General features: G+C 41.2%; 1 protein-coding gene across 1 annotated transcript in view; it reads right to left on the reverse strand.

The window, feature by feature from the left end:
* Nucleotides 1-201: 201 nt before the first annotated feature.
* Nucleotides 202-11863, reverse strand: part of LOC148425824 (catenin beta-1) — a 30675-nt gene continuing 19013 nt past the window's right edge. The window contains exons 6-17 of the mRNA XM_088409780.1: nucleotides 10223-10424; nucleotides 9972-10116; nucleotides 9748-9851; nucleotides 9474-9608; nucleotides 4901-5104; nucleotides 4632-4790; nucleotides 4354-4473; nucleotides 4124-4274; nucleotides 3100-3221; nucleotides 2961-3021; nucleotides 2362-2612; nucleotides 202-863 (exon numbers count right to left, since the gene is read on the reverse strand). Of these exons, the coding sequence (XP_088265906.1) occupies nucleotides 2398-2612; nucleotides 2961-3021; nucleotides 3100-3221; nucleotides 4124-4274; nucleotides 4354-4473; nucleotides 4632-4790; nucleotides 4901-5104; nucleotides 9474-9608; nucleotides 9748-9851; nucleotides 9972-10116; nucleotides 10223-10424 (1618 nt within the window). The 3' untranslated portion in view covers nucleotides 202-863; nucleotides 2362-2397. The remainder of the gene's footprint in view (nucleotides 864-2361; nucleotides 2613-2960; nucleotides 3022-3099; nucleotides 3222-4123; nucleotides 4275-4353; nucleotides 4474-4631; nucleotides 4791-4900; nucleotides 5105-9473; nucleotides 9609-9747; nucleotides 9852-9971; nucleotides 10117-10222; nucleotides 10425-11863) is intronic.

Consider the following 11863-nt stretch of genomic DNA (forward strand, 5'->3'; position numbering starts at 1 on the left):
CTGAAATTGATGATCCGAACCACTAATGATTTATAAAGGAAAATCTTGAAAATGATCAAGGGTGCCCAAACTTTTTCATACCAGTGTATCTTCCCCTCAAGATAGAGCCAATGTATTGGATATTCCAAGGTTTAATAACGCACTATCAAAATGAAATGCGATTGGCATTCCAAAAAAAAAGTCTGAAAGAAAACCAGCCAGTTGAAATAATGAGTCCATTTTATTGTTTTGGAACACAGCAGGCTACAGCAACCACCTTCAAGTAGACTAGGCCCCACCCCCATTTAGAAACTGACCAATAACAGTCCCTGCGGCAGCTAGGCAAGCTACACCCCATTTGGAATAGCAGACACACCTTAGTGTCCACTTTTAAAGCAAAAAAATAGCTCGATATTTGGACCATGTTTCCCAATGTTTTATACAAAAGCTACACAATGTTACAATGCAACTGATTTACCATAGTGTTTTGGACACCATTGAAAATGTGGTAATGTACATTACTTGGATGAAGCATTATTACCAAATCAACCAAAAACACTACAAGAGACTAAAAGGGAGAGTAAAAAAATGCAAAGAAATTATAAGATTATAACTTGGAATAAAAAGAATAATAGGGGGTGTCAAGCTAAAATCAGTATGTACCATTACACACTTGAAAGGGGAGGTGAAATAATAAAAATGAAAAACCAAACAAAAGTCAACTGACAATCTCTTGGTTAAAACCAAACACGAACTATGTCACTCAAATTTGTCCCAATGGAGCTCCTATAGACAGGATGAGTCATCGTCAGGCACTTTCTAAAACCCCGCCTCCTCCATGTGGGAGAATCAAGATGCAGGTTCAACCAGATCACATAATACAGCTGTGAAAGGAAATTTTGAGATGAGTGACAAAGGAACATTTGATGAAGACAACAGGTGGGTGGGAGGGGAAAAAAACCCAACAAAAAACAAAACAAAGTCCATTTCTTTCAATAAAAAACAGTTCAGTGAAATATTTCCAATTGTGATGACCATGGCATAAAAATAAATAAATAAATAAAAAAATGTAAAAGAAAAAAACTTTTTTTTATTTTTATTTCATGTGACCAACAAAAATTTTGCTGAAAAGTGTATTAAAATAACATTTTGTTGGGCCCCCTTTTGCATGGATTACAACATCATGGCGTTGTTGACATAATCAACCTTGGGTGCAGTTAGCCCAATTAGCTTTGCGATTGGCCTTCAGATCATGATTATTTGGGGGTTTCTTATCCCTCACTTTCCTCCTGAGATAACCCCATTACTTTATTTGGGGTTAAAGTCATATATGTTTGCTGTCCAAGCAAATAGTGCTATTCCATGGGCATTAAAGCAGGTATAATGAGATTTAGCTTTGTGGTTTAGATGCCAAATCCTGCTGTCTCCAAAAAGCCTGTTGGCAAGGTGCTCGGAAATTCACTAGTCGATTGCTGCGTTGACTGTGAACCCAATGAATTACAAAGGAACTCACACCAGCAAATGACATGGCTTCCAAAGTCATTATTGACTTGACGTTAGGCAGCACTTCATGTCCTTCATATTCTTTCTTGGTCATTCATTTCCTAGTTAAACGCAAAAAGTTCTTGGTGACACTGAACAATAAACCAGACTTTTGTTGAGACGTTCACCTTGAAAACACTTAGGACATTGTTTTTGGTGCACAGGTGGCTTGACAAATAGAACTGTACTGCTGTAGCCCATGCCATGCAGATATTTGTATGTTGTGATTCTTGATGCACTGACATCACTGACAACCCCCCCTTCCCCTTTCTGAGCATGACAGCACTCATGACTAGGATGTGGTCATCCCTGTGGCTCGTCTGCCTTTTCCAACCACATTCCTCTTAACACTTTATTTACTTTGATACAGCACTTTGTAATTTGTCTTTTGCCATTATGGAGGGTCTAAATACTTTTCTGCACAACCATTGAGTGAGTGAGTTACACAGAACATTTACATGGTGAGGTTGACCTCTGTATTTTGAGTTGATTACTTTAACTGCGAAGATTAGGACGCAGGAAGCCAAAAACGTTGCAGTCATAAGATTCTTATTTTGTAAAATATTAGATTGCTTTTGCCAAAATACTCAAATTTTAAATAAAGGCTTTCATTACTTCATTTTGTGTGCTCGTGAACAAATCATACCAACATTCACGTTTCATTTTTGAAACAAAACATTGAAATAAATGGACTTTGCCTTCACTCTTCAAATGATTGGCCACCCACCTGTACAAGACCACAGTTATAATACACCACACAAGTTAGCAATTAAGAGCACAATGCAAGCATGCAGCAGCCTCAATGAGTCCAACATTTATTTTCTTCAGGATCCATCTTACCTAGTGGGAAGTGTTGAGTTATGTTGGTCTTGGCATTTACAAATCTGTGTCAAACCAGGCCAGTTGGTTGGAGTCGCCAGGTGGTAGGCCTTCGATCAATTCCTGTGAATGTCCTAGGTCAGGGAGCCCCTCTACTGGGGGGTAGTCCTGACTGGGGTGGTGGCCCCCACCCAGATCATGGTCCATCATGGGCTCCATGCCCATTGTGTCTGCAGCGTAACCTCCCGAGTGGAAGGAACGGTAGCTTGGGTCTGGCAGGGGGCAAGGGTGGAAGGCAAAAGCAGAGCAGCTGTTAGAAGCATGTTAACAAACCAAGCGTTCACATAGTATGTACAAGCAACACACAGCAAAGGAACATTATGAGTGCATGCCTGTTGATGCAGTACCACAGTTCAGCTTACTTGTGAAACCAGCTTTCACCAGACACCCAACAACATAGCTACCTCACTGACCCATACACGGGGAAAAGTCAAAATGAGACTCCTAGTTTCTACCTGAATGAGTAAGCGCTATCAGGAATGGAACATTTTACACTTGGGAACCATGTGACAGCTGAACAATGGGACTGGGATCTTTTTAAGAGCAAAGATGTGACTTACCATCCTGCCTGTAGGTCATAGGCTCACCCTGAGCACCAATGTCCAGACCGAGCTCTGCATTCTGCAGACAAACGGGTGTCGCATAAACTTTTGTACACACAAATGCATTGAACAAAGGAGAGTGTCATCTGCTTCTTACTTCGTTCCAGGGCATAGGTTCCGTCCTGAAGAGTGAGCTTGTGAGTTCTACTGAGAGACGTTTCTTGTAGTCTTGAGGTTTGTCCTCTGACATACGGAACAGAACTGCTGCTGCATATGTGGCTAAGAAGATAAGGTTGACAGGTTAGTTTTAAACGCAGCAGCTCTATACACTCATGTTGTTTAATTACACATTACAGTAATGAGTAAGTGACAACCACAAAACCATCACGTTATGATCGCTTGCAACATGGGTCAATTTGTTTGGCACAGTTCTTACACCACATCCAACATGCTTTGTTTCCAATTGAGATGCTATTGATATGTTACAGCCTATCCAACGTATTACATGTTTTAAGAATACCACTTTACTGGATACGACTTGAGAATGTGAAGAACTAAACTTGTTTTTAGAAGTGTAAATACTAGTATTAATGTTGAATGTATTTGCTTTTAAGTTGAAGTGCTGAAGTTAGGGTCACTTGCAAACATGTCCTTAATTTGTATGTGTGTGTAATCGCCCAGTTCAAACAATGCCCAAAACGGCATCAGTGACCTCGGATCTATTCGCATATGTGCAAAATAGGACAAATAGGGTCCATAGATTGCACCAGGGGTGGGCAACTCCAGCCCTCGAGGGCCGGTGTCCTGCATGTTTTCCAGTTTTCTCTCCCTAACACACTTGATTTAAACCATTAGCTCATCAACAAGCTCTGCTGGAGCTTGAGAATAATCCTAATCATTTGAATCAGGTGTGTTTGAGAGAGAAAACAGGAAAACATGCAGGACACCGGCCCCCGAGGCCTGGAATTGCCTACCCCTGGATTGCACAGTATTCTTTTTTTTTTTTCCAGGCCAGGTTGCAGCCCTCACAACAATGCTAAATATTACCGAAGGACCCCTTGAAACATAATAAATTGGGGAACTCAAGGTATGTCATAAGGTGCCTTGCTAATCTAATTGTTCACAACCTGAGTGAATATCATTGTTTGTTGGTAGACTTGAATGAAATCACGTTGACGTACCGACTCCTTCGTTGCGGCTGTGTAGGAGCTCAGTCAGCGGTGCGGTGGCTCCCTCTGCTTCAATGGCCTCGGCAGCCTCTTTGTCTTGGGCCAGTTCACACAGGACGCCTGCTGCCACACGCTGGATGTTCTCAATAGGAGAGTACAACAGCTAAACAGGGATAGATGTTCAAGTTAGGATTCGAACATTAAGAATCAAACAACCACAGAACTAAAGCAACTTCATTTACCTGCACAAAAAGCGGAATTGTGTTAAGTCCTCGGATGACTATTCTGTTGTGGACATCCCTGGCCAAGATGTGAAGGGCACCTGTGCAACCCTCCACAATTTCCTCCATGCGAACTCCCTCCTGAAAAGAAAACATGGTGACATAAGACACAAAGGCTTTAAACCTACAGTATACCAACATGATCCATTTGTATAAAGAAGAGCACTAGCAAGTCTGTACTGGGGTTATTGTTGTTGATGCTCATATTTGTGTTTTTGAAAATGCTGGTATGCACCCACCACAAACTGCTGCTGTGTGCCTCCCATGCTGGTGCGTCTCTGTGTGTCCTGGTGTGCTCTGACGAGCAGCTGAACCAATCTGGGAATGGCTCCCTGCTCTCTCAGTGGAGCATGGTTTGCAGGGCACAGTGCCAGGTTACGGATGAGACCAACTGTAGCCTGAGGAAGGAACACTTGCACATCACTTTTTAAATCATCAACTTGACAAAAATGACAAATACAAAATCATAGTGAAACCATCAAAACGTGGAAACTCCACATGTTTGTACCTTGATAAGTGGCCAATGTGATGGGGGATGCAACAATTTGACCACAACTGGCAGCCCATAATGCAACCTGACTGCATTCTGGGCCATCTCTGCATCCTGGTGTCTTGATGTAAGGTGACGCAGGGCACAGATGGCCGGTTCTGTGATGTCTTCTCTGTCTCCAGCCCGAAGCACGGTGCGAACCAGAGCCTCAATACCACCAACCTACACGGGAACAAAATTACAAGAAGAGGGATGAGGAATTTGTAGACATTGTTCAGTCATAGGAATAGGATATCACATTCTGACGGTATGATAACATTGAGCAAAAATAGCACGGTACTGCGTAGTTTTTTTAGACAAAAAAAAATTACGATTTTGGCCAAAATAATAATCTTGCGATCACGATTATTAATCATGTTTGGTCGAACATGTCTATTGATTGCCCTTAAAAAAAACACAAAAAAAACAAGTAGTATATAGTAATCCCTCGTTTATCGCGGGGGTTACGTTCCAAAAATAACACGCGCAAAAGTGAAATCCGTGAAGTAGCCAGCTTTGTTTTATTTTATTTTACAATGCAATACTAAACTATAGAATGGAACCAAAAATCAAAACCTGTTTTAAAGCCCCACATTTGTTTAAAACAATCATTTTAATATAGTAATACAAAGTTGGAAACATTGTCACTCGCGTATTTCACAGTCCCAGCTATGCCTTTTTGTCCTGAACCCACACATTGTTATGAGTAGTTGTTGAGCTCTTTCTTTTTCTGAACAAGAAGATTTTCATAAACAAATATGCCCGTACATCGAATTAAAGTGAAACCTCTTATATCATAACAATACACTTGAAATTTCAATTTATTACAAAAGAAATTTAGGTAAAAGTCAGATTTCCAAAGCTGCGCATTTTTCCGTTGCTGTCTGTGTGTCTACATAGTGTGTGCGTTTGCTCTTGGCACGCCTATGAGTCACGTGATTGGCTCACAGAGACCAGGCTGTCAATAAATAAGCTTACTAGCACGTTTGTAAAGTGTGAGCTGAGCTACGCGCACACAGGCAGAGGAGAGACACAGGAGAGACGAAAGCAAGCTCATTCAGTAGGCTTTCGGTCGCCAGTCTTAACTGCCGGCATTTAGGTTGTTCAAATATTCGCTCAAGGGGTGAGGGGTGGGCTTGTTGTGCACTTTTCAGTGGTTCCAAAAATGAGAACACCACTGAGAACTTTCACTTTTTTGGGATGTAGCAGAGCCAATGTTTTCTCCTACAGAACCTTTCTTGTTTTTTCTTTTTAACGTATTGTGTCCCTTGCTTTGCGGCAATACTCTTGACAGAAAAAGAAAAAAAGTTTCAACGTCGCAATCAAGTGGGCGATCCTGTGCTAAATACAGTACTGTGCTGTCAATGCTGTACTATCGCTATCTTGGCACAGTAACTACAGTTCAACAATTGTTAAAAACGAAAGTTAATGCTGCACGTACCAGTTACCCCAAGTTCCTCCTCCGCTATTCTGCAAGCCAGAGGTAAGTGGTCTTGCCTAGCTCCGTTTTTGTATTGAAAGCTAAGCTGGCCTTGTTGGATTGCTGTGGGTGATCGCAAACCGGCCACGTTGACATTTTGACTGCTAAGTCCACACTCGCTTTGAGTGATTCTGGTACTTTTAGCAGCCTTCCATCAGAGTGAAATGCCGGAGTTTCTCACGTGATTCCTAATATATACTTTGCTAGCTGTCAAATGAGACCCATTTTGGAAAATCCGATTGAAAAAATTGGAATAAATTGGGTTTGAAATTACCCAAAATGACATTTTTCACTGCTAAGTCCATACTCACGTCGAGTGATTCTGGTATTTTTGTACTGTTTGTTTTTTTTCCCTTGCAAAAAAAAAACTTCAAGGCCGTTTTAGGTGTTGTTACGCGCCTGTTATTGTAGCTTGGTTCTATGTTGGCTTCATTTTTTTCCCCCATTGGTTTGCACCCGGCATTAAGTTAGCTGTGTCACTGTGTACCAAGTTTCTGCCATGTCTTGCGTGAATTTGTTTTCGTTATTGTTTACTTTATTTTAGTTTATTATTTTTAAGTAGCAAGCCTTGAAGCCTTGTTTATATACTGCTTGTTTAAAAAAAGTGCAATAAATAGACATGTTTGACCAAACCTGGTAAATAATTGTGATTAATAATTGTGATTTCAATATTGACCAAAATAATCGTATTATCTTGGACATAATCGTGCAACCCTCCTCACCAATGAACGTATACATGAAATGTTTCTGAACACAATTTTAACTGAAATATGTGCAGCATAAAATAATACAGTGGGCCCCCGGGTTACGAACTTAATCCGTTCAGCGGCTACGCTCGTATCTCGAATTGCTCGTATAGCGGGCAATCCAAACCCATGTTAATTCGTGAATTGCCCATGTTAATTCGTGAATGCGTGCAACGCGCGCCGAAGCCTTAGGTAAAAACGACACACTGTATACGACACACTGTATACGTATATTAAAATTGAGTGACATAATCTGCTGTACACTTGCATTATATAATAAATACAATGGATTAATAGCTTTTACCTTTGAAACGACGAGACTTGAGCTGGGTGTAAGCAGAGGGGGGCAGAGTCCAACGCTCAAAGTCAACACGGCGATAGATATGCTATTGGTCTTACAGTGTTACAGTAACTCTTTCAGTCAGGGTGCAAATCACGCAGATACTAAAACATCATCCTCTTATTTCTTTCTTTACCGCTGCTAGTAATTTTAGAAGCTATGTCTAACAGATAAAGTTTGCAAAGTCTTCACAACATTCCGTTTTTCACTAATTTTCTCTCCTTCCTTGCATCCTGTCCCATCAAGCTAGATAAAGGCGTTCGGCCAATAGCATATCGGCATTTCTGTGATTGACGTGTGACGCCGGCCAATAGCATCTCCGTGAGTGAGACCGGGTGACCTTAATCGACCAATAGCATATTCGCATCTCCGTGACTGACTGATAATTATTCGCACTTTTTTTTTAAACGGTTGGAATGTATTGACAATTAATTTAAAAAAAAACACACATTTAAACCAATGACAATTCTTTGTCCTGCAATCGGCACATTTAATTTCATGTCAGCTGTTTTTCCCTTTAGCTGTACAAACACTACACTTAAATGGTAATCTATTTAGACACCGTGAGTGAGACAGTCAGTGTGACGTTGTAAGACCAATAGCGTTCACGTTACTGCCACAAGTATCTACTGATGATTGATGATGTCGCTACTGTTGATTTCATTGACGCAATTAAACGAGAACATATCTACATACTCAATGGCCGGCATGTCGAATTGCTCGTAAGGCGAGAGGTTTGTTCGTAAGCGGAGGACAAAAATCTCCCTGATCCACGCTCGTAAGGCGAATTGTTCGTAAATCAGGGTGCTCGTAAGCCGGGGGCCGACTGTATTTTAAAAAAAAGATCAATATATTATTCAACAACTATGTGTATAAATTTATAATGCAATGTGGATTCGGTCATTTTACATTGAATATTTCCCCCCACACAAGCATGCGCGCACGCACGCACACGCAAAAACAAGCTCCTTCTGTTGTACGGTGTTGGGAATTGGTACTTTTTACGCTTGACGCCAACTGGCGCTCCCTAAAGCTGTTGGTTAATGTTCTATATGCCTTCTGGTGTTTTTAAAAATAAACATTAGTCGCTGCCAGGCATCTAGAGGGGCATTCTCGATGCAGTCTCTAATGCCGCTAGGTGTAAAAAAGGCGTTGTTATCACGTACGGCCTAACTTAAAAGAAGCGGGGATTAGCGTTGTATGAGCTCATCTGCTTGCCAACTTCCCAACTATCTGACTTCTTTTGTTTGGATGGGGGGGGTTTGATGTGCTTGCCTTCTTGTCCCGCACTTTAGATTCCTTTGTGTGAGATCACATAAAACGCTTTGTGAAAATCGTATATTATGATGTTACCCACTTAACCCACGGTAGTAAGCTGAATTAGTTTACTTAGAGCGGTAGCCGATGGGACGAGGGATGGGACGAGATCTCGCAAGATCGAACGCCACAAGATTTCTCGCTTAGGCGGTCCACGAGATTAATTTCCTTTCCTTATTGAGACAGACGTCCTTTACGCTCGAGCTACTGATGGGCGAGACAAATGATTTTTCGTAGCTCTGCGTCAATTAGGATTTCCAACAACAACAAGTTTGTTTGAAGTCGAAGCTGTGTGTATGTGTGCGCGTGCCTGTGAGAGGTGAAATGTCCCCAATGCTAAAGTTACTTGAATTAGTTTCTAAACGTAAACGTGCTTATGAACGTTCGCATTAGGTCGAGCTTCGCTAAGCTAGCAAGTTTGGTGGTACACGTTAAAAAGTTTGGTTGGTTTGAATGTCTGTTTAATTGTATTTACTGTATTTACTATTGTAGTTACTACAGTATTTGCATTTTTGACAGACTTTGACAGGAAGGTTTTAAATAACCCGAATTTTTAAAACCACAATATATTCCCAATCTGGTTGTCATCCCATGCCTAGTCAACAACAAACCTGGAAACTCAGAAAACGATTTCAATCTTCATCATGCAACATTCATGTCTGCACCAACCTGGCAGACCATCATCTTGTTCTTATAGTTGTTGCAGGTTAGGTTTGACAGGATGCCTGCTGCACAGGTCACCACATTAATGTCATCGCTGCCAAGGAGTTGCACAAGGGTTCCCAACAGCCCCTCCATACCCTCCTGGGAGATGAATTTCCCAGTTAGGGTGACAAGAGAAATAAAAAAACAGGAGATCAATTTTAAAACATGTTTAGTTAATCGCATTAACTGTTGAATGTAGTCCCAATCAAGTATTTACTGTTAGTCATTTTGTCTTCACCTGTTTGGTGGCAGCATCTGATAGGTTCCTGAGGGTCCAGAGACAGTTCTGGACAAGTCTCTGACTTGGGTCTGTCAGGTGGAGTCCAAGGGCCTGCATACCCCCTGAGTAAAAAGCCAAACATAATTAAAACGAAAAACTGCAAAGTTCATTTGAAAAATAAAATAACTACTGTCTCTGATGATCATCAAAAAGTTGTTAATGGCATTTGAGCCTAAACATACCAGCTTCTACGATGGCTGGCTTATTACTGGAACACACGGACAGGACTTTGAGTACTCTACTTGTGGTCCAGAGCAACTTCTCGTAGGTGTAAGTTCTCATGATGTTCACCAGTGCTTGGGGGCCCCCACTGGCAAGGATTATTAACTAGAAAAGCGACCCACCCCCCCCCCCAAAAAAAAAAATCACTATATTTAAATCTTGATATGATTATCTCGTTTCCACAACACAACTGACAAAGACAGAAACTCACCTTGCTTTCTTGATTTCCGTAGGCCAGGATTTGGAGACAATCTGTGGTGATGGCAAGGAATTTAACATTTGTTTTGTTCAACAGAGCCACCATTTTCTGAAGACCACCAGCCAAGCGAACCGCCATCTTGGCTCCTTCCTGGTGCAGGAGAAGGTTGTGGAGGGTTGTGATAGCATAAAACAGGACAGAGTCTACTGGTGAACTGCAAAGCAGAAAAAAAAGGATTATTGGATTAAAATACAATCGGGAAATGGATTAGAACTACCCTATTTTTCGGACTATAAAACGCGACTTTGTCATAATTTGAGCCCTGCGGCTTATAGTCCAGTTCAGCTGAAATGTGTGTGGGTTTTGATTGTGAGCTACCAGCAAGCGTGTATAGCGTGTATAGCGTCTTTTCTTCGGGGAGACGACCAAGGAGGACACCACTGCTGAAAAAAAATAATCATAAAAAAGCGAGACTGGAATTTGCAAAAATGCATGTTGACAAGCCACAAAGCTTCTAGGAGAATGTCCTTTGGACAGATGAGACCAAACTGGAGCTTTTTAGTAAGGCACATCAACTCTATGTTCATAGACTCAAAAACCAATTATACGAAGAAAAGAACACTGTCCCTACGGTGAAACATGGAGGAGGCTCAGTAATGTTTTGGAGCTGCTTTGCTGCATCTGGCACAGGGTGTCTTGAATGTGTGCAAGGTAAAATGAAATCTGTAGACTATCAAGGCATTCTGGAGAGAAATGTGCCTAGTGTCAGAAAGCTTGGTCTCAGTCGCAGGTCATGGGTCTTCCAACAGGACAACGATCCAAAACACACAGCCAAAAACACCCAAGAATGGCTGAGAGAAAAGCGTTGGACTATTCTAAAGTGGCTTTCCATGAGCCCGGATCAAAATCCCATTGTACATCTGTGGAAGGAGCTGAAACATGCCATTTGGAGAAGACACCCATCAAACCTGAGACAACTGGAGCAGTTTGCTCATGAGGCGTGGGCCAAAATATCTGTTGACAGCTGCATAACGCTCATTGACAAATACAGAAATCACTTAATTGCAGTGATTGCCTCAAAAGGTTGTGCAAAAAAGTTTTAAGTTATGGGAACCCTCATTTTTGTCCAGGCCTGTTTCATTAGTTTTTTTTTTTTAAATAATTATGTTAATCAGCAATTCAAAAGTGATGGCTGATTTTGATTATTTAATTTTCAATATTTTTTTATTTATTGTTACTTTTCAGTGAGAATTGTGGGTTTTTCCTTCTTTAACTGAGGGGTACCAACAATTTTGTCCACGTGTGTGTGTGTATGTATATATATATATATATATATATATATATATATATATATATATATATATATATATACAGTCAGCCCCCTGCTTACGAGCATCCTGATTTGCGAACATTCCGCCTCACGAGCGTGGATCAGGGAGAATTTTGTCCTCCGCTTACGAGCAAACCTCTCGTCTTGCGAGCATTCCGTCAAACCAGCCATTGAGTATGTAGAAATGTTCTCGCCTAACTGCGTCAATATATTCAGCAGTTGCATCATCTACAATCATTAATAGATACTTACGGCGGTAACGTGAACGCTATTGGTCTTACAATCTCACACTGACTGTCTCACTCACGGTGTCTAAATATATT

The sequence above is a fragment of the Hippichthys cyanospilos genome, chromosome 3 (assembly GCF_059441005.1).
Source record: "Hippichthys cyanospilos isolate Australia breed blue-spotted pipefish chromosome 3, RoL_Hcya_1.0, whole genome shotgun sequence".
NCBI classification, from domain to species: domain Eukaryota; kingdom Metazoa; phylum Chordata; class Actinopteri; order Syngnathiformes; family Syngnathidae; genus Hippichthys; species Hippichthys cyanospilos.